The sequence below is a fragment of the Arvicola amphibius genome, chromosome 4, assembly GCF_903992535.2.
Source record: "Arvicola amphibius chromosome 4, mArvAmp1.2, whole genome shotgun sequence".
NCBI classification, from domain to species: domain Eukaryota; kingdom Metazoa; phylum Chordata; class Mammalia; order Rodentia; family Cricetidae; genus Arvicola; species Arvicola amphibius.
The window spans coordinates 161,225,902-161,248,533 of record NC_052050.1 but is presented as its reverse complement, the minus strand read 5'-3'; the positions used below and the strand labels follow the sequence as shown (position 1 = coordinate 161,248,533).

Below are 22,632 nucleotides of genomic sequence, written 5' to 3'. Positions count from 1 at the left end.
GTGTCAATGACCTTAGTTTTATAAAAAGGACTTAGAAGACATGATGACTGAATGACTCCAAAATAAAGAAGACTATAAAGGTTTTGCAAGCTACAAAGGTCTGAGTAAGTTGTTTAAGGTACCTCAAGGATGAGATTTAGAGATCATATATTTATTAAGTTGGCTAGGTCAGATCTCAACTAGTGGCCTCCTCACTGCAAGGAATCTTCTGTTTTTCTTCAAGCTCCATGTTGGGTGCCAAATATTGAAGATTAGGTATGGGTTCATGGAAAGAAGACACAGAGGCACCTTAAGAATGATTTTAACCTTTCCAACTGTAAGGGGAATCAGGCACAGACTGAGACCTTTCCCATAGCCAAGGGCATTTTTATTGTTATCCAATTTACAATTTCCATATCCCAAAACATCTTATCTAAGCTCAAAGGGACAATGACAAATGCAAATGCTCCATCAAGAAATTTCATGGTTTGCTAGATTTTTTCACAATCCAAATTTCGCATAGATTTTGCACCCCTAGGAAACTTTCAGATAAGACTTCATAAGGTACTAGAGACAAGGCAGATCAAAACTAGCTGTTAACACTCCTGAGTCAAACCACTTACATAAATCTGCAGAAACACCCAACAACAATGCATTACTATGGACATAATGTTCGGTTTTGACACTGATGAACAGGTGAAGTCCCATCCCTCAGCCCCTCATGGCATCATGGGAACACCACTCCTAGCAGTCATAACCTCAACCTCACCCCTATGTCTCCAGTGGGTGTCACAGGTGTCATTCTTCATGGTCACACCTACACAAGTGGATAACCCTACAGCAGCACCCACAATGCATTGTGATGGCTTTAATATCCAATCTTAAAGGTGATGGACATGTGAGCCCTACCCCACAGACTCACAAGAATGTCTTGTGTGGAGTGTCAATCCTCGACGTCATATCCGGACTAGTGGAACACCCTGTACTTGCACCCACATTGCACCTCACCAAAAGAACTCCCTGCACCCACACCTATAATGCATTGGGATGAACATAACTTCTGGTTCTGGATATGATAGACATGTGGGGGCTTGCCTTTCAGTCCCATGCCAGGGTAATGTGGGTGTCACTCCTCAAGGTCACACCCATAGTTTGGGAACTCCCCACAGTATGGCTGCAACCATGGACGCCAGATGTTGTAGATGGAGCCCAGCTGCTGGTGGATCTGGCTTAGCGAGTGCCACTGCTGAGCTGCCTCCTGCTTCAGTTTCCCCACCACAGTGTGGAACTCGGGTTCTGAATCAGGCTTCAGTGGACGGGTCTCACCCGGGTCCGTGGAGAGGTCAAAGAGCAGAGGCGGGTCATGCTCTGTCACATCCCCGATGCATGGGCACACTGCACTGCCATAGCAGGCGCCGGCCCCTTCTGGGTGGAAGTTCGGGGTCATGAAGTGAACCTTCCAGACTCTTCCTCCTGCCGGTCAAATGGATGATTGACAGCTGCCAATACCAGTGATGAAGAGACACAAGTCTACTTGGGGGAGGGGAATAGTATACATTCCTAAGAGTGATTTTATTGACCCACGGATGCCAAAAGGAAAGCCTAACCCATGGCCACTCTGATCTGAAAGTACTCCCCAGAGGAAGGGGTTATTTGTGAACTCACGGTCGCGCTGCACCCAGCGCGCAGCATGCAGGAACACTTCACAGTAGTGCAGCAGGAACTCGTGGTCAGAGTGTGGGGTCTCCCCACGCAGCAGGGGCAGCAGATTCCGCCCATCAATCACCCTGGGGGGTCGGGGACACATTGGCTGTCAATTAAACAAGTGTTCCACAACGCCAATATGGTGGCCCTACAGCCTCTCCTGTCACTTAAGCTCTCTGCTATCCCACCCCTGTATTGTACCACATGACACTGCACCTGTCACTCAAGTCCTCTGCAGCCTTGCCCCCCACTATACCATGTAACAGCCCCACCTGTAACTTAAGCGTATTTCTGGAGTGACATCATTGCTCGTGCACCCTTCTGCCCCACACCCACCATGCACTCACATCACAGCAGCTGTCACTGACTTCCATTGTGATATCATTGCTCACTAGTTTCATGGCTTCCTTCTCCCACTGCCCATGTAATAGCGACTGTCACTCAGAATCACTTCCTGTGTGATGTCTGTGCTAATCTGTGCCTCGATCCTTCTCTCTACCCTATCTGCTCATATATAACAGCAGCTGTTACCCAGGCCCACTTTTGGTGTGAAATCATTGCTCACCAGTCCTGGTGCTTGGCCTGCTAAACACCTCCCAGGCCCTGAATTCATGTGTCAGCAGCTGTCACTCGGACACCTGTCACCCAAGCTCACTTCCGGTATGATGTTAATGCTAACCTGTCCACCCTGCTCAGCCCGGACCATACCCACACATTTGTGACAGCAGCTGTCACTCAGGCTCATTTCTGGTGTGATGTCATTGCTCACCTGTCCCTTGGCTCAGTCCCGCCCCCCAGGAGGACCACGGTGGGGAACACATCCATCATGCTCGTGGGCTCATCCACAACCCGCCCTGCGGGCAGCACCCCAGGCCAGCGGAAGATACCAGGAACGCGGATGCCACCCTCCCAGCCGCCCATGCCTTTGCCACCTGTGAGGGAAGGACTGGAGTAAGGCTAGGAACCAGAAGTCAGATTAGAGGCTGAAGTTGGTGGGAATAGGAAATGACAATAAATGGAAGGGGAGAGAATGAGGGTGGGTGAGACAAGCGCACAACTCCAGGACACCCAAGAACAGGAAGTGGAGGAAGAGAGTGGAGGCACCTGGGAGGGAGGGACCAGGCCAGCAGCCCAGGACACCTGTCACCCCAGGAAACCAGAAGTGGGGAGAAGAGTGAAGGACCATGGGAGATAGTGAGGAAGGGATGGGAATACCATACAAGAATACATTTCACCTGAGTAACCACAAGTGTGTGTGTGTGTGGGGGGGGGTGAAGGATCATGGGAGAGAGAGACAGGGCCACCAGCCAAGAGATGTATGGGAACACAGCTCAAGGCTGGGGAGAGTACCGAGCTCACCTCTGTATACTCCGTTCCAGCCCCCAAACTGCACGTGACCCACGCGAGACTCCAGTGAGCCACCGTGGTCAGACGCAAAGTATACGAGCGTATTGTCTGTCAGCCCTTCCCGGTCCAAGGCGTCCAGGATCCGTCCTGCGACGATGAACATGTGACACTGGGGACATGTGGGACCATGGGAGAGGGGGCATGTCGAGAAGTCCACGGGGCTACCCACCCCATCAGCCCCTTGCAACCCAGGGACAATGGTGATGCACAGCATTCCTATCAGGCCCTGGGATCCACACATGGGGTGGGGGTGGGGGGACCAGGGAAACATGAAACGGGACATTCCCATCAGACCCAGCGACCATGCTATGCCCAACACTCACCTACCATCCAGTCCATCTCCTCCACACTGTCCCCATACAGCCCATGCTTACTCCGCCCCCGGAAGTCTGCAGTGGTCACGAGGGGGACGTGCACGTGCAGGAAGGATATGAACAGCAGGAAGGGGTGGTGCTTGTTCCTGGGGGGGGGGGGCGGTGACATCAGCAGCCATGGGGGGAGTGAGGTGTTGATGTCACAGCTCATGGGAAAATGATAACTATGACAGTCCCTCCTCTTTTCAATGACATCACACATCACTGCCTCTGACCAACTTCCCTGCCGATTTCCTGTAGTCCTGCCTCTAGGTCTCAGTCATTTCTGCCTGGAGCCTGCTGACATCAGCAGTGGTTTTTCTGTCCCATCTTTCTGTCTGTCCATCAATCGTCTGTCATCTTCTAGTCATCTGTCAATCACGTTTCTTTCAATCAATCTTTACCTATTATCTGTATATCGAGCATATACCTGTCAATCACTCCTGTATCTGTCAATCTGTATCTGTCGTCTATCAATCATCCTTTACAGACCTGTCAATCACATATCTGTCTTGTGTGTGTATTGATCTATCATCTATCTATTAGTAACTGCATTTCTGTATCAGCTGTCAGCTAGTCCCTCAATATCCATCATCGGTACCCATCCATGCTGTCCTGTCAGTCATCCATCTGCTTATCTCTGCTCCCTCTAGTCTCCAGCAATCAATAAACCAAGGAACCAATACCGATCACCCACTTTATCTGCAAATCACGTGTCCCTGGCTCTATTTCAAAGCTGTTGTCAAACCCACTATCCCCCTACCTCTGCTTACTTTTCAGCAGCCAACAGTTGGAGACACCCCACCAAGCAGGTTACTGATTTTTTTTCCTCACCCAGTTCCCGTAAGTCTATTTCAAACTTGAGTGTAGGGCAGCTAGGCCCATTCCATGTGAATAATGTCACTTTTGGGTACACACTCTCCTTCCACATGGCCTCAACAGCTGACTCCTCACAGGGCACCACAGGAGAGAGAGGGAAGAGGGAGGAAGGAAGGGGTAGGGAAAAAGGAGGAGGGAGGGGGTCAGGGATTTCCCACCATGCACTGCCTTTTGATGGCTCTCATGGGAGGGCAGTGGTAGGGGCCTGTTCGGCATTTGGCACCATGCCCTGGGCCACTCACCTCTGCAGGAAGGTCTCTGCTTCCCGGAGCATGAGGCCAGTGACCCGCTCGAGGTGCAGGGGCTGCTGGGTCACAGTGTGGTTCCTCATGAGGAAACAATCAGCATATATGATAAGGTCACCAACATGACACGAAGCAGTGAACATGGTGGCTGCAGCAGCCAGGATGAGGACTAGCAGCCACCGTGGTGCATGGAGGAGCCCTGTGAGCCACCCTGCAACCAGGGTGAGTGCTGCTAATGCAGATGCCTGGCTGCACAGGTACAGGCGGCGTTGTAGCGTCACACGCTTCTCTGAAGGCTCTGACCCAGAGCAGTCCCCCATCATGCCCAGTGGCATCCCCAGGAAGTGCTGAAATCCATGACTCAGTGGGTGGTGGCAGTGGTCAGAGGAAGAGTGACAGTTCAGACCCAGGTGCCATTTCCCTGGTGGTGGGATGGAGGAATGGGACAGGTGCTGTTGTCCAGGGCCATCACCACTCAGTCTGTGCCAGATGACCTCACCCCCACTCAGAGTCAGGTAGCATCACCACTCACTCATTTCAGGTGATGTCACCATCACCAGCTCCAGGTTTGATGACATCACCACCTACATCCCGACCCAGGCCACATCAAATTACATCACTATCCTACAACATCAGAGAACACACCAATGAGGCCTGTGACGTAGCCTTGATCCTTCAGGATTTTCGCAAATGTTATCTCCTCAGCAGGAAGGCCGCCAGCACCCGCTGCCCACTGGAGGACACGGTGGCCATTACCAGAAGTCATGCCTGCACCAGAAGGAAGATGAATTAGGAGGGCGTGAACACAGTAGGACTTGGGTACACAGTAGGATTTGGCCCTGCTCCCACAGCTCCCAGCAAGCCCCTGGCCCTGCCTCCTATAGCTCCCAGGATGCCCCTGGCTCTGCTTCTCATAGAGAAACTTAAGAGGCCTAGAAGGAGGAAGCGATGTCATCAGTGGGGCATAGTGAGAGGAAGTGAAATCAGCAGGGGGTTCATACACAGATGGAGACAGAGGTCAGTGGGAGGAACTCAGGAATGGGGCCTAATGAGAAGTGATATCATTGGACATTGGACAAAGACATCATCAATGGGGCATGACAGAGGAAGTGATGTCAACAATGGGGTCTAGTGGGAGGAAGTGACCTCACCAACAGGATCATCCATGGATGAAGTCAGAGGTCAATAGGAGGATTTAGGATTCAAGCCTAGGAGAGTCACCAGTGGGGGCAGAACAAGGGAAGGGACATCAATAGCCTAATGGGAGAAGTGATACCAACAGCGGGACCAGGTGGGGAAGTGATGTCAGCGGTGGGGCCAGTGGGAGGAAGTGACATCAGTAGTAGGATCATCCATGGCTGGAGTCACAGGTCAGTGGGAGGGACTTAGGTATGGGGCATAATGGAAGGAAGTGGTATCATCCATGTGCCTAGTTGGAGGAAGTTACATCATCAGTGAGGTCTGGTATGAGGACGTGATATCATCAGTGGGATGGTGCGTGGAATCATTGCTCAATGGACTATTGAGGGTACTTAGGGGTGTGGCCTAGTGGAGGAAGTGACATCACCAGTGGATCCCTGGGGGGCAGTGACTTCAGGGGTCAGGCACGCAGGCTTGCCCACCTGTGCGGATGGGGTACCTTCCGGTGAGGAAGGCAGCCCTGCTTGGTGTACACACGGCCTCTGCTGCCAGGTGCTGTGTGAGCCTCACGCCACCTTCTGCAAGTCGGTCGATGTTCGGGGTCCTGTGGGGGAGGGGCATGTGCCACACGCACCATGAGATCCTGATGGCAGTCTTGCTGGGCATAGTCAGCCTGCTGTCACTGTCACGACCTGGTGCTAGGCATCATGGGAAATTCAGAGCTGACCCCCCCCCCCAGGGTGAATCAGTGCCTGGAGCTAGGTATCATGGGAAGCGCATATCCTGATGTATTATGGGTAACATAAGGTTAGGATTATTATGGGTAACATGCTGTGAGTATTATGGATACCGTGCTGTGAGAAGTATTATGGGTACCAAAATAAAAGAGCATTATAGGTATCCTGGTGTGGAATATTATGGATACCATGATAAGGAGTATTATGGGTATCCTGGTGAGGAGCATTATGGGTACCATCATGTGGAGTATTATGGGTAGCACAGCCCTCCCCTCTCCTTACCTGATGGTGCTATTGCCATAGCAGCCGAGATCCCCGATGCCCAGGTCATCTGCCAGGAGCAGGAGGAAGTTGGGTCGAGACTGTGACACGTCCAGGCCTGTGACCAGCTTCAGGCCCAAGAAGACACCCAGTAGAGTGGCAAGGTAATTCCTGAAACACAAGTGTCACATCACCAGGGCAGGGAGCACTGAAGCCATCGCATGATGAGAAGCTACATGGTCTGGGAATCATGGTGGCAACTTCTGGCCATGATGGGTATATACAGGATTAATTTACAAGTAATTATAAATTGTCAATCAATTACATTTCCACAACAAAGACTGCTGGGAGATTCTCTTACCAGGTATGTAGGTAATGTGGCATGACACTTTCAGTCTAAGGATTCCTGCGAGAAGTAAATATATGACAAATGAGCATGTGACAGGAAGGACACCTGCACAGTCCCTGCCCCTCTACCTGCCTGAGTGATGGTACTGCCCACAGTGGGCCCTCCCCTGTCAATCATTCCTCAGGACATGCCTATAGACTTACCATGTCACTCATCCTTCAGGACATGCCCATAGGCCTCCTGTCAATCATCCCTCAGGACAGGCCCACAGTCGTCCTGTCAGTTATCCCTCAGGACACGCCCACAGTCCTTTGTCAATCATCCCTCAGGACATGTCCACAGCCCTCCTGTCAGTCATCCCTCAGGACAGGCCCACAGCCCTCCTGTCAGTCATCCCTCAGGACACGCCCACAGTCGTCCTGTCAGTCATCCCTCAGGACATGTCCACAGTCGTCCTGTCAGTCATCCCTCAGGACACGCCCACAGTCATCCTGTCAGTCATCCCTCAGGACACGCCCACAGTCCTCCTATCAGTCATCCCTCAGGACATGTCCACAGTCATCCTGTCAGTCATCCCTCAGGAAATGTCCACAGTCCTCCTGTCAATCATCCCTCAGGACATGTCCACAGTCATCCTGTCAATCATCCCTCAGGACATGTCCACAGTCCTCCTGTCAATCATCCCTCAGGACATGTCCACAGTCCTCCTGTCAATCATCCCTCAGGACATGTCCACAGTCCTCCTGTCAATCATCCCTCAGGACATGTCCACAGTCCTCCTGTCAGTCATCCCTCAGGACAGGCCCACAGCCCTCCTGTCAGTCATCCCTCAGGACACGCCCACAGTCGTCCTGTCAGTCATCCCTCAGGACATGTCCACAGTCCTCCTGTCAATCATCCCTCAGGACATGCCCACAGCCCTCCTGTCAGTCATCCCTCAGGACAGGCCCACAGCCCTCCTGTCAGTCATCCCTCAGGACACGCCCACAGTCGTCCTGTCAGTCATCCCTCAGGACATGCCCACAGCCCTCCTGTCAGTCATCCCTCAGGACATGCCCACAGCCCTCCTGTCAATCATCCCTCAGGACATGTCCACAGCCCTCCTGTCAATCATCCCTCAGGACATGTCCACAGCCCTCCTGTCAATCATCCCTCAGGACATGTCCACAGCCCTCCTGTCAGTCATCCCTCAGGACAGGCCCACAGCCCTCCTGTCAGTCATCCCTCAGAACACGCCCACAGTTGTCCTGTCAGTCATCCCTCAGGACATGCCCACAGGCCCCTGTGAGGTGGCAAGTCCCTCACTTAAACACTTTCCAGGGAATTATGGGTAGTGACAATTGACAGAACTATCAGTCACCCTATGTGCTGCTCTCTTGCCCATGTCCCTAAGGAAGCACCTGTGACATCATTACTGTGACCCTTTTTAGAGTGGGTATTTCAGCCACGCTGGTCAGGAAACTGTTGGGGAAGAAGACACTGATGGAGACCTGATAGCACAGGAAACTGGAAATAGAGGGAAGGGCCTGATGCATGCAGGGAAGGGCCCTGGTACCTGCTAGGGGAGACCTGTGTATTATGGGTGGGGCCTGCTTCATGCTGGGAAGGGCCTGTGTATTATAGGAGGGGCATGACACATGCTGTGAGGTGCCTATTATTATGGAATAGGACTATTGCATGCTGGGTGTAGTGTGTGGTCCCAGAGGCCTGGTGAATTCTGGCAGGGGCCTGGTGCATGCTGGGAGGAGACTTTCTTATGGGAGGGGTCTGGTGAATGCAGGAAGGGGTCTGTATATTATTGGAGGGGCATGGTACATGGTGGGAAAGGGTCTGGTACATTCCTAGGAGAAGCTTTGCATTATGGGAATGGCCTGTGTGTTATGGGAGGGACCTATGCATTATGGGAATAGCCTGGTGCATTCTAGGAGGACTATTCATTATGGGAGTGGCCTGTGTGTTGTGGGAGGGACATGCAAATTATGGGAAGGACCTGTGCATTATGGGAGGGACCTGCACATTATGGGAATGACCCCTGTATTATGGGAATGGCCTGTGTATTATGGGAGGGACCTGTGCATTATGGGAATGACCCCTGTATTATGGGAATGGCCTGTGTATTATGGGAGGGACCTGTGCATTATGGGAATAGCCTGGTGCATTCTAGGAGGACTGTGCATTATGGGAATGGCCTGTGTATAAGGGGAGGGATCTGTGTTTTATGGGATAATGCCAGTAATAAGAGAACACATGAATTTGAACCATGTAAAATGTTAGCTGCTGAGTGTTGTACACTGAAAAATGGACTTATAGTCAATGACCTGTGTCTCAAACATCTGAGCTGACTTCACTGTGTCAACCAGGACTAAACATATCATTATGGGAATGGCCTGTGTATAAGGGGAGGGATCTGTGTTTTATGGGAGGGGCCTGCACATTATGGGAATGACCTGTGTATTATGGGAGGGACCTGTTTGTTGTGGGAGGAGCCTGTGTATTATGGGAGAGACCCACCATGCATCAATTTTAGCTTCGGTTGAAACTGAATTTAAAGATAAATTTCATCATTCAGTTAATGCCCTCTAAACCGCCATGTGCAAATATTTCGATTCCTGAGGATTTTCCTGTCCTGCTGCGAGGTTGGGATTGTGCCAGGGCCCACAGGTTTAGACGGTAGTTTGATGGAGTCATGAAAAATATTCACTTTTAAAAACCATTTTTTTTTTTTTTTTTTTTTTTGGTTTTTCGAGACAGGGTTTCCCTGTAGTTTCTAGAGCCTGTCCTAGAACTAGCTCTTGTAGACCAGGCTGGCCTCGAACTCAGAGATCCGCCTGCCTCTGCCTCCCGAGTGCTGGGATTAAAGGCGTGCGCCACCACCGCCCGGCTAAAAACCATTTTTAAAATCTTTAACATTCTAAAACTTTAAAAAAAAATCTTTTCAGTTTTGAGTATCTTGTGTTTGGTTGAAAGCATCACTTAACATCTTGCTCTGTCAAAAATTCATAGAAATCATGATTCTGATGCATGTCCCTTTCTCATCTGTTTATTTACCTATTTTTTTCATACATACCATGCTGGGATGGGTGCCACACACAGGCCCAACAAGCAGTGTTCTGGTTTTTTTTTTAATTTTAACTTTGCACTTCATTTTATTTCTAGTTTAATTTTCGCTTCGGTCTGCTTTCAAATTTTACTTCTGCCTGTATTTCTTCTTTAACTTAATTCTTAATTTAAAAATTTTATTTTCCATTCTCATTCTTAATAAGCTTCATTTCCTAATTCAGTTTTTGATAATTCTCATCTGTTTTAATTCGGTTTATTTTGCCAACTCGTCATCTCTCCTGTCTCCCTCCAAACTTTTTCTGCAAAACTAACTCTTCTTTTTTTTTGTTTTGTCAACCAACATTTTCACCCGAAGGTTTCCCACACAGACCTGCAGGAACTGGCTGTGATGGCCCTCCCATATGACCAAAAAGGACCCTTTGATTTATTTTTGTTTTTTCCCCCCGAGGGTGGGGGAGGGACGAACTTTCTCCTCTGTCCTCCCTCTCCCCACTCTGCTTTTTGCGCCGAATCCTCACGTCGTGGATCCCCCCCCCCGCCCGCCCCACGACGAGGCCATCAGTCCGCGCGGGTAAAGTCCGCTCCCCCCGCCCCTCTGCCTCCCACCCAGACTCACCGCAAACGCGGAGCATCAGGAGCCAGCCGGTTCCAGCCCGTTCTAACCTCTCCTCTCGTCCGTCCGTCCCCCGGGAGGAACCCGTCTGTCTGGTTGGGCAGGGTCGACACGAATCCGGCTGGAACCGGTCTTCTTCCCAGACAGGCCTGGGTAGTAGAGATTCTTGCGTAATTTAACTTTATTTTGGGAAATTCCCGCCCCTCTCAGCCGCTGCAACCTTGGATGCTGTAAGTTTCTGTAGAAATTGCTACCCGGGAGAAGGTTAGACCAGCAGGAGCTGCAGGGCCACCTGAATTCCTTAAGGTGATCTGTACAAGTTAGCTTGGTGGTGAAGGGGCACAACAAACCGCTTTTGACAAAAGAACTCTATTTTAAGACAGGAACTAACTAGGCGTCGGGGGAGGGTGAATGCAGCCCCGCAAAGTCATAAACATTCCCAAGAAACTGCCAGCCCTGGTCAAAGTGAGCCCACCAGGCTGTCCAAACAACATTGGTTTACGTCTGCTTGCTTCAAACGTCCTTGTCGGTACTTGATTAACTGCTATTTTGTCTGTTTTGAAATTCCCCTGTACCTGAAACAACTAATTCAAAAGTTGTATACTTTTACCCAATCCCCAAACGCTAAGACTTGCGGCTTTCCCCTTTAAAATCCCGTTACCCTGAAGCCTCTGGGGAGTGTCGGATTTTGCTAACTTGTAATCAGTAAACCCCAGTGTGTTTGCATCGGATACCGACTCTGTGGTGGTTTTGTTTGGGGACCCTTGACACAGGCATAACAGTGACACTGGGACAGTAGCTGAACGTGGAGGAACCCAAGTGTGCACAGCAGCTGTGGGGACGGCCCAGCATGCCTCAGGCCCCTCCCATAATACACAGGCCCTTAGACATTTTGTCAGGTGCTCTTCAAACTCAGATTTGCCCCTAGAGAAGAAGGCAATAGGGCATTTAGGAGCATCAGACTTTCTGGTTGATAGATGTTTAGAAATGCAACTAAATATGAAAGAAACATGAAATCAGCAGTTTGGCTGTGTTACAACTGTATTTGAACAATAAAGGCATCTATATTTTGAAATAATAGTAATGCACAGATGCTGGTGATGCTGAAATGGGAACTAATAGTGGGAGGAAGATGTTCTGTTCACTGCCAAAGGTGTAAATTCGCTTATGCTTTTACATTGAAATATTCAATGTTAAAACTTGTAAGCTTGGAAAAAAGTCACCAGGCCGACTTTCTCAGCAAAACCTACTTAAAGGGGAATTCCTTTTACATAAGCTTTCAATAAAATGTGTAAAGGGACAGGTCAGACTCTAACTGGCACCTTAATGTTCTTTACAGAAAGTTCTCCTGGACCTAGGATTCTCTCTACCTCCTGTTTTCTTTCCTTGTTGTTTTTCAACTCTCTCAGAGATTGTTACTCTATTCCTTATTTCATACTGCTTTTTGTATTGGAGTCAGTTCTAATAAATCTCTTCATGTTAAAGTTAGAAAGTACCAAAATGATAACTATAATACACAGGCCTAATGTGTATTAGAGACTGAATCATAAAAATAACCCTGAAAGTAGCAGTGGTTTCTCAAGTTTCAGTCTGCTGCAGCCAGTAGGTTATCCTCGTGCACACCCACCATTTCCTACAAGTGTGCTCCACCTCTTACAAGTTGATTATGTGAGAAAATGAAAGTCTTTTAGGAATTGTAAATATGACATTTTAATCCATCACACTCTGATGATCTCAAGAAAAATCGTACGCAGGCCCATTCCATCATGCATAGACTTCTCCTAGCCTCTTCCATAATACACACACATAATACACAGGGCCCTTCCAGTAATGCACCAGGCCCTGCCCCAAAAACATAGACCATCCCATAATGTACAGGCCTGTCCCATAATACCCAGGCCCAGCCCATCTTGCACCAGGCCCCTCCCAGCATGCACCAGGCCTCTCCTGTAAAGCAAGGCCCCTCCCATAATATCTAAGCCCCTCCCATCATGCATCAGGCCCCTCCCAACCTGTACCAGGCCCCTCCTACAATACACAAATCACTCCCAGCATGCATCAGGCCCCTCCCAATTTATTCTTCATTAATTCTGGCTGAAAGAAGTCCTCCGTGAAGCTGATTGACATGTGGGTAGCTGAGTTCCTGTGAGGCCAGTGGTTTGACCTCTGTGTAAACCCAGCTTCATTCTTCCCAAGTTATCATTAAAACTCTCTATTAAAGAGTCTGGAAGGGGGGGTTGCTGAGGCCAGACACCCTAATTAGTATGTAATTATGGTAATGAGATCAGAAAAATACTTAATTATGCTAATATGACAGTAGGATACTTGATTATGCTAATAAGGGCAGACATAACCAGATATGCTAATGAGGCTCAGCCAGCGTCCCTGTCTGATGGGAAAGGACTGTGTCCCCATGTAGGAGCCGCAGCAGGAGCTCAGGGTGAGTGCAGTCTGTTGGTTATTCAGTTTATTATCACACTGCTGGGGTGGGGGGAGAGGGTCAATGGTTCTCTGTGGCTACTGAGCAGGGGGGAACCCCAGGATTGGGGGGAGCATGTGCTAGCTGTTGAGGGTGTTTCAGGAGTGTTGTCTGCTCAGGGGCAGGAGCTATCTGTCCCTCCATCTGTCTGTCATGATAAGAAATGGTGTGTTTGATTGACAAGTGTGACTGGGTCCAGTCATGATAGGAAATGAGATACATTTGATTAACAGCTGTAACTGGGGTCCAGGTCATGGTGGGAAAAGATGTGTGTTTGTTTCACAGCTGTGACTGGGTTAGGGTCATGATGGGAAATGACTTGTCTTTCATTGACAGCTGTGGCTGGGTTCAGGTCGTGATTGGAAATGTTGTTTGATTGACAGGGGTGACTTGAGTTTGGGTCATGATGGGAAGTGAGTGTTTGATTGAAAGGGGTGAATGTGGTCTGGGTCCTGATGGGAAATCACCTGTGTTTGATTGACAGGGATGACTGGGGTCTGGGTCATGATGGAAGTTTGATTGACAGGAGTGACTGGTGTCCAAGTTATGATGAGAAATGTATATTTTATTGACAGGAGTATGTAAATTTCTGTTTCTCTGTCTGTACATTCTCCCACAATAATGTGAGGGAATCAGAGAAGGCCAAGTAGTTTTCATGTGACATCAGGCAGGCCCGATAAACCCCATGTTTTCTTATTGACCCTGCCCAACCCTGCCTGGTTGGCTATGTAATTAAGGCTGCAGGGAGCGATGAAAAATTTAACAACTGCCCAAGTTCCCTTTGAACTTCATCCTTGATCACTAGCAACTCAGACTCCCGACACATCACACAATTACTACAAAATAGCCATGTCTAAGTAACTGGGGTGACTGAGCTAACCCTGTTATATCAAAGACCCTGGAAGTATAAATAGTGCTCACGATTCTGCCCCTACCACCATCAGAATTGGTTTTAATGAAGCCATGAGCCTCTTTATCAAATTTCAGGAACTGATAAGAGGGTATATGCATTCACCTGGGCCTCTGGTCCCCTGGTATTCTGGAAGTTAATAAGGAATCAATAGTTATAATGGTTTTAGCCCAGGATATCCCACATCCTTTGCTGTGTGTGTACAGGGTCTTCTTCCTTTGTCTCTATGGGCTCATGCTTAAGTGAGGGTCTGTGACCTGGGGTGGGGTAAGGGATGTTGTACCCTAGAGTCCAATCAGCGAGGAGGAGTCGCCCCCTCCCCTCCCAGAGACCACCACTCACACCACAGCTGCTGTAAAAGCATGAGGATTTTATTAATTCTGTCGTGACAGGGTCTCCCAGCCTTCGGGAGGCTAGAAAGATCCCAAATGGCTGGTACAGGCTATTTTTAAAGGGAAAAGCCACAGAAGGAAGGGGTGTCTAGAGGTTGTTCTTTAACTATTATGATTGGCTTATTTAAAAGGGTTATTACCAATAATTGGCTGGAGAGTGATTGCTTGATCAGATGAGGTAAGGGGAAACATCTGAGCATCACTTTGCCCTTTCCTAGAGACTGAGTCAAAACATGAAGTAGTACATGCATGTGTAGTTGTTAACTGAGCCAACACCTAAGTGTTATCTTGCCCCTATTCAATAACTGAGTTCTATTTTTTTTTTTTTTTTTTTTGGTTTTTCAAGACAGGGTTTCTCTGTGGCTTTGGAGCCTGTCCTGGAACTAGCTCTTGTAGACCAGGCTGGTCTCGAACTCACAGAGATCCGCCTGCCTCTGCCTCCCGAGTGCTGGGATTAAAGGCGTTCGCCACCACCGCCCGGCTCAATAACTGAGTTCTATTTGGAGAACATTCACAAGGATTCAGGGAGATGATGGAAAGTTCCCAACATTTCAGTACGTGTGTGGGCAGTTGTTAGGTCCTTGGTTCCCAGGGGAGTGGGGAGCACTACTGCTGAGATTGAGGGTTGTCAGAAATGGCTTCAGAGTTCCACAGGGATGCTGCATAGGAGTCTGTGGAAGTGTCAGAGTGGGCGATATTAGGGACATGTTCTCCTTTTTCTCCACTCTGTAATTCCCTGCTATCCCAGCATACCTTGCAATGGGTTTGGGAGTGCCACTCCCCTTCTGCTTGAATTTTTGTTATAAATGTGAACCATTTCTTTCTAAATGACAGGAGGGAGGTATACGTTGAGATTGCCTTCCAGAGCACTATGGGAGACTGTGAGACAGCAGGGCATCACTGGAGCACAGGATGGAGAAGAGCAACATGAGAGGATGAAGTGGAGCAGGGTTTCATGGGAGCAGGGGGTGGATGGAGTGGGGCATTATGGGAGCACATGCTGACACCCAGCTGCTGACATCACAGTGCACAGGAAGTAAAGAGACCACTTCCTGTGTCCCTTTGAAGGAAATGCACATAATTATTGTTAGGATTTTTTCCTAATGTGAGCTATCTGCTGATACAAAAATCCCAATCAAGCCAAAACACTATAAGCCAAATTAGAAATATCCAGGATAGGATAGGTGGACTTGCGGGGGAACCAGGAATCCGCGATGTGACCACCGCAGGAGGAACGTGAGGAAAGAGACCACCAGGAAACTTTCCAGGGAAGCAGTTTAAATAGACTGAGGGCGTGGTCAAGATTTTGGCGGACTCGTCTTGACCATCCTCCGGGTGGGCACAGGGACAGGGCCTCCAAAGATGGAGGTTAGAGACAAGGGCTTACAATTACTATCTAGGCTCCACCCTTTCTAAGTGGCCCTGTCTCCAACTACTGCCACTTGCTGGGAAGCAGGTCACATAATGAGCTGCAATTAAAAGTCATGTCTTTTTCTGTAAACCTGAGAAATATCTCCCACTTGGCATGAAATAAGCCCCACCCTGGCGGTCATGTTGACCTAAGTCTATCAGAATGATGTCACCGTGATGACACAGCCAGGTCACATGCAGGTGACAAGTGATCGCACTTATATTTTTAAATTTATTTTTTGTGCTTTTCTTTCTAGTACAGAAGAAGATGCAACCACAAAGCACACGGTGAGAGGATACACAATTTCCTGTGTGTGGGCATGTATGAGGGATGATTGAATGGGTGAGCTGTGGGCATCACTGAAACTTGAAGGATATGAAATAACATGAATGTTCCATGGAGTGATTGACACTGAAGCTGCTCCCACCTTTCTCCAGGACCCTCTGGCTGTGGCTGTTCCTCTGCTTTGCTTTTACAGACATACGTGGTGAGTTTGTGACTCGGAACTCCCGCCCCAACATTGTGCTGCTCATGGCCGATGACCTTGGCGTGGGGGACATAGGCTGCTATGGGAACACCTCTGTCAGGTAAACAGAGTCACATCTCAGCCCCCGCCTTTTCCCAGTGACATCTCACCCGCATTGGCGGCAGCCATCTTGCAGAAGCCTAAGTTTGCCCACAGAAGAGTGTGGTCACAGAAGTCACGTGCAGCCCATGTGACTCTGACGTGGGCAGTGATACAGGAATAACACCACTCTCCCTAGCTGTCAGTCTTGATTCTTAGCTTGGGGAGTAACACGTTGATACCATGACCTCTCCTGACCCCACCACCACCACATGACCTCCCTCTGAACCCCCCTCAGCACCCCGAATATTGACCGTCTGGCGAGCGAGGGCGTGATGCTCACGCAGCACCTGGCAGCTGCATCTGTTTGTTCACCAAGCCGTGCAGCTTTCCTCACAGGGCGCTACCCTGTGCGCTCAGGTGAGTGTCACGTGACCTGACGTCACCAAGGACGTCAGCATGCACTGCTCTGTGCACTCAGGTGGACAGTGCGCTACCCAGTATGCACTGCCACATGTGCCTGAAGTCATTGCAGGAAGCCCCATACCCAACATGCATCACCTTGTGCATTCTGATGGGGTGTGTGCATGACATCACGGCAGGCAGCCCATCATGTACCACCCCATGGGCTCAGGTGGGGGCCACGTATTCATCACAGCTGCCTGCTACCCAGCATGCACCACCCGGAGTGCTCAGATGTTATCCCTGGCAGCTCCTTACCCAACATGCACTGCGTCTACAAAGACAGTGTTCCTTGGCTGATTTCTCAGTAATATATGTTAATTGGCACTCAAATAAAATTACATATAAGTAAATATACTTCCATATCATCATGGTGACCCCTCTGTTTCCTGTAGTGGGAAATCAAAGGGGTGCCGACGTCATGATGTTGCTCATTGTCTTGGGTGCTGACGTCATGACAGCATAAGAGTACTGACATCAAGATACTATGATGATGTCATTGTTAGGAATTTTCCTAACACGAGCTTTCTGCCGAAGCAAAAATCCCAATTAAGCCAAATCACAACAAGCTGATATCCAGGTTTTAATGAGATTCGGGTTGGAGGGGGCTTTCCAGGGAGCAGTTTAAATAGACTGGGGGAGGGGTCAAGGTTTGGAGGGCACAGGGACAGGGCCTCTAAAGATGGAGGCCAGAGACCGGGACTTACAGTCATGATGGGATGTGGGTGTGCTGATGTCATGATATCCTCCTGAGAGTGCTGATATCATTGTCCTGTGGTGCTGATGTCATGATAGTGTCCTGAGGGTACTGATTTCAGGCAGACAGTTTCAGATGGCAGTGCCGTGACCCCTGACCTCTGCTCCCCCAGGCATGGCGTCACCCAACAACATGTACCGTGATGTCATGTGGCTGGGCGGGTCGGGTGGACTCCCGAGCAACGAGACGACTTTCGCCAAGATGCTGCAACACAGGGGATACCGCACAGGACTCATAGGTCAGGGCTCAGAGAGGAAAGGGGAGGGTTCTAAGGGGAAGGGGTCATGGGTGAGAGGTAAGGGGTCAGTGGTGGGAGGGGAGGGGGTCACTGGTCAGAGGAGGAAAGAAGGGGTCAAGAGTCACATGTCACAGATGGAAGAGGTGAGGTGGGGAGGGTGGTCATAAGTCACAGAAGGGAGGCCTGAGGGATCACAGGTCAGAGAGGAGGGTGAAGAAAGGGAGGGTCATAGGTGAGGGGTCACAGGTCATGGGGAAGGAGTCATAAGTCAGAACGGAGAGAGGTGAAGGAGGGGAGTGGTTCATAATTGAGGGGCAAGACGTCACAGGTCGGAGAAGGAAGAGTGAGGGAGAAGAGGAAGAGATCAGAGGTAAGGAGAGGTCATAGCTGAAGGGGGAGGTGGAACTTAGGGAGTGGGACTTCCTGACAAAAATGACACCAGGGTGCCCGGTGATTGACACCTGTCAGTCATTAACACCCACACCTCCTGACAGCCCTGCACCAAGGGGAAGTCAGCTGGTCACCTGATATATGCAGTCTACTGCAGAGTGATGGATTCATGCTGGAGTCCTGGCATGGAGGGAGGTGCCACCCAGAGTAGAGGGGGCTTCCAGTGTTCATCAGGCTGTATTTTCCACTGAAAATGGTTCAGGCCTAGAATATGTGAAAAGTGGACAGAAACAAGGGTGTGGTGTCAACATAATGACATGCCAATGATGTCACCCTCCCACCCGTCTCGCCCACGCAGGGAAGTGGCACCTGGGTATGAGCTGTGCATCCCGTGGTGATCACTGTGCACACCCGCTCAACCACGGCTTTGACTTCTTCTATGGGATGCCACTGGGACTGCTGGGAGACTGCAGTGCTGGTGCCTGGCCGGAAGTGCACAGCAGGCTGCGTATCCAGTTGTGGGTGACGTCAGCAGCGCTGGCCACCCTCCCCTTCCTGCTGTTGGTGCCCCGCCTGGCAGGCTGGTTTCCTGTCCCTTGGATGCTCATGGCCACTTCTGGATTCCTGGCTGCACTCTTCTTCCTGTCCTGGTTCAGCAGCTACGGCTTCGTGCGCAGGTGGAATTGTATACTCATGCGTGATCATGATGTCATCCAGCAGCCAGCTGATGAGGCGCGGGCGGCAGGGTTGATGCTGAGCGAGGCGCTGGCCTTCATCGATAGGTGACTTCATGTCTGGCAGAAGGGCTGGGGGCAGTTCTTGAGGGGTGATTGACATGGGAGCTCTGTGGACGTATTCTGAGGGATGATTGACATAGGCTAGTTGAGGGCATATCCTTGGAAATGACTGGCAGAAGGGCTGTGGGTTGTCTGGAGTGGTCATGTGACCCCCCTGAATTCCTGTCACAGGCACAAGCGCAGCCCATTCCTGCTGTTCCTGTCCTTCCTACATGTACACACGCCGCTGCCTACACGTGGAAATTTCGTGGGTCGCAGCAAGTTCGGGGCATACGGGGACAATGTGGAGGAGCTAGACTGGATGGTGGGTGAGTGTCCCAAGACTGAGTGCAGAAATCGCATATGAAAAAGAGTTCGTGAAGTAAATATGATTGCCCGGATGTCTGCAACGTCAGCTGGTGATGTCATGACATGATTTAATGATGAAGCATCCTGTTAGCTGAGTGATAGCGCCATATTGTCATTTGACATCATTGGAAATAACTTGTTCAATAATCAAATATGATGTCATCCCATGTGATACAAGGACCCGCAGCACCCACATCCTGGCTGACACTGAGGGTGCTCACTGCAGGCCCCACTCCCGCCCCATATGCTCATTGTAGGTCCCCACTGCTGCCTACCTTCTCATTGTAGGGAGGCCCCTTACCTACAAGCACAAGCTAGGCCACGCCCCCACCTCATGTGACCACTGATGCCCCACTCCACCACATGTGCTCACCTGAAGCTCTGCCCATGCCCTCTTGCTCACCCTTGGTCCTGCCCCCACCCTTGGCTCCACCCCAAGCACTCACATTAGGCTCACACACTGTCCACGTACCCCTGTCCCCCATCTCCTCCCCACAGGGAAAGTCCTTGCTGCTCTGGACCGGGAGCGCCTGACCAATCAGACCTTGGTTTACTTCACATCAGACAATGGCGGCCGCCTGGAGGCAGAGGAGGGTGGGGTCCGAGCTGGTGGCTGGAATGGGGTTTACAGGGGTGAGTGAGAGCTCCCAAAATGCACTACTGTTCCCCCAGGCTCTGTGTGGAGGTCAAAGACCACCTGTGCTACTATGTTCCCCTCCTCCATACTACTCCCCCAAGGTGGGGTAGGATGCAGGATTTGAACCCGGGACCCAGGAATGAGCAGTAGTCACCTCGCTCTCACTCAGCCCTCTCACCTACCCATTTTCACGCTGGTCACATGACAGGAGGCAGCGGCATGGGTGGCTGGGAGGGCGGAGTGCGTGTGCCTGGCATCTTCAGGTGGCCCACAGTGCTGGAGGCAGGACGAGTCATCGAGGAGCCCACGAGCCTCATGGACCTGCTCCCCACACTAAGTCACGTGGGCGGCGGGATCCTCCCCCAGGACAGGTGATGAGGGACTGGGCCTTGTGTGGGCAGGGCCTGAGGGATGAATGGCAGGGGAGGATTGTACTGAAATCCCGCCTCTTTCCCTCCCACTGACTTCCTCTTTTTCCTGCACAGAGTGATTGATGGCCAGAACCTGATGCCATTGCTGGAGGGCCATGTGCAGCACTCGGACCATGAGTTCCTGTTCCACTATTGTGGCATTTTCCTGCACAGCATACGGTGGCACCAGAGGGACTGTAAGTGGAGACAGGGCCAGGTGGAAGCAAAGAGGAACCAGAAGTAGGAAGAGAAGAGGAAATGGAAGAGGAAGAGTTAGGAGAAGAGGAAGTGGGAGGCAAAGGTGATGAGGAAACAAGAGGAAGTAGGAAGAGGAAGAGAAATGAAAAAGGGACAGGAAGAGGAAAAAGTAGGAGGGAAATGGGAAGAGGAGTAGAAAGTGGAACTGGAAGAGGAAGCCGGTGTGGAAGAGGAAGAGGGAGGGGTACCAGACGTGATGAGAAGGGAAAAGGAAGTTGGGAGGAAGTGAATGGTAAATGGAAGAGGAAGAGGTAAGGAAGCTGAATTGGGGAGAAGGCAGGGGAAACGCAGAGGATGAGGAAGTGAGGGAGAGGAAGTGGATCAGCAAGAAGCCTCTGAAAGTATCTTGAGATGACTGTCCCATGACCTTAGCACAATCCATTCTGGTCAAAAAGGTCTCCTCACAATGGCCTACCCCCACTGTGGAGCGTGTTCCCTGGGGTCCTCCTCCATGACAGTCACAGAGTCACATGAAAGGAAGTCCACGGAGTTGCTTTGTCATGCGGTTCTTCCCCTGTGCAGGCAACACTGTGTGGAAGGCCCATTACGTCACCCCCAATGTCTCCCCGGAGGGCTCGGACAGCTGCCACGGCGGTAGTGTGTGCGCATGCTCTGGTGATGTCACCCACCACGACCCACCCCTGCTCTTCGACATCTCACGAGACCCGGCAGAGTCACGGCCGCTGAACCCCGACAACGAAGCGCTGTTCGAGACGGTGCTCGGCAAGATGTCAGTGGCTATGAGGAAGCACAGAGCCACCATTACCCCCGCACCCCGCCAGCTCTCTGTCTTCAACGCCCTCTGGAAGCCCTGGCTGCAGCCTTGCTGTGGTGCTGCTTTCCCACTCTGTGGCTGCACGGGGGAGGATGCGTGAGCACGATTCTCACCAAGGGCCAGGTGTTTCCCATGAAGTGCTTCGTGATGGCAATGGGCTTGCCACACAGAGCTCACTGAGGGTGGTGTACGTCCCACGTGGTGCTCCCTGATGGAGGAGTGCTTCCCCATGCAATGCTCCATGATGGCAGGATGATCCCCATGAGGTGCTCAATGATGGCAGGGTGCTCGCAGCATGGTGCTCTACCATTACGGATGCTTCTCACATTGCTCACTGACCTTGAGGTACTCCCAACGTGTGCTTATGATGGCGGGCTGATCACCACATGGTGCTCCCTGAGAATCTGTGCTCCCCAACAATGTTCACTGACAACTGGATGCTACCCACAGTGATTGCCAAGAGAGATTGTCCTCACACAGTGCTCATGGAGAACACCATGCTCCTCACGTGGTGCTCACTGATGCAGGGGTGCTCACCAGGCAGTTTTCTCTAGCTGTTGAACTGATGATAGCTGGACTCCTTACACAATTCTCCCTGATAGCGGTAGTGCTCCTTACAGAGTGATCACTGACTCTTGCGCTTACAACGTGGGTACTCTTCCCATTGTGCTTAATGACAGCAGGTTGTTCTTCACACAGTCCTTCCTGAAAGTGGGGTGCTCCTCACTTGGTACTCCCTGAGAGCAGGGTGATCTTCATGCAATGCTCCCTGATACTGGGTGCTCACACGGTACTTCTTGTCCATCATTTATCCCTCAAAATATGTGAGTTACCACCCTGTGCATGACGACACAGGAGGCCCATGCCTCAGTTTCCTCAGCAGGTCCTCCATGTTTTCCTGAAAACAGAGAAGATTTTGCAGATTGAGAGATCTGTGTGTCATTGTAATAAATTAGCATAAAATATCGCATAGTAAATTAACATACATTCTCATATTAGAATAAGTGGTCATGTTATAAATGCTACCTGTGCTTCTTTTCTGACCCATGCAGGGGGACTTATGGGTAGAGATGCAG

At 50.5% G+C, this 22,632-nt stretch overlaps 2 protein-coding genes across 2 annotated transcripts; one reads left to right on the top strand and one right to left on the bottom strand.

Moving 5' to 3' along the window:
* Positions 1–345: 345 nt before the first annotated feature.
* On the bottom strand, positions 346–7,111 carry Arsl (arylsulfatase L). Its single transcript, XM_038326203.2, has 10 exons — positions 7,067–7,111; positions 6,727–6,876; positions 6,190–6,311; positions 5,213–5,335; positions 4,565–4,988; positions 3,414–3,550; positions 3,043–3,177; positions 2,453–2,615; positions 1,645–1,766; positions 346–1,452 (listed from the first exon to the last, which is right to left on the bottom strand). The coding sequence occupies exons 1-10, from the start codon at positions 7,087–7,089 to the stop codon at positions 1,106–1,108; spliced, it is 1,746 nt and encodes a 581-aa protein (XP_038182131.1). The 5' UTR covers positions 7,090–7,111; the 3' UTR covers positions 346–1,105.
* Positions 7,112–13,037: 5,926 nt separating this feature from the next.
* On the top strand, positions 13,038–22,245 carry Arsh (arylsulfatase family member H). Its single transcript, XM_042054932.1, has 11 exons — positions 13,038–13,167; positions 13,559–13,619; positions 16,357–16,506; positions 16,783–16,904; positions 17,816–17,941; positions 18,690–19,113; positions 19,300–19,436; positions 19,975–20,109; positions 20,322–20,484; positions 20,599–20,720; positions 21,304–22,245. Exons 1-11 carry the CDS (start codon positions 13,038–13,040, stop codon positions 21,654–21,656), a joined length of 1,923 nt encoding a protein of 640 aa, XP_041910866.1. The 3' UTR covers positions 21,657–22,245.
* The last annotated feature ends 387 nt before the right edge of the window (positions 22,246–22,632 follow it).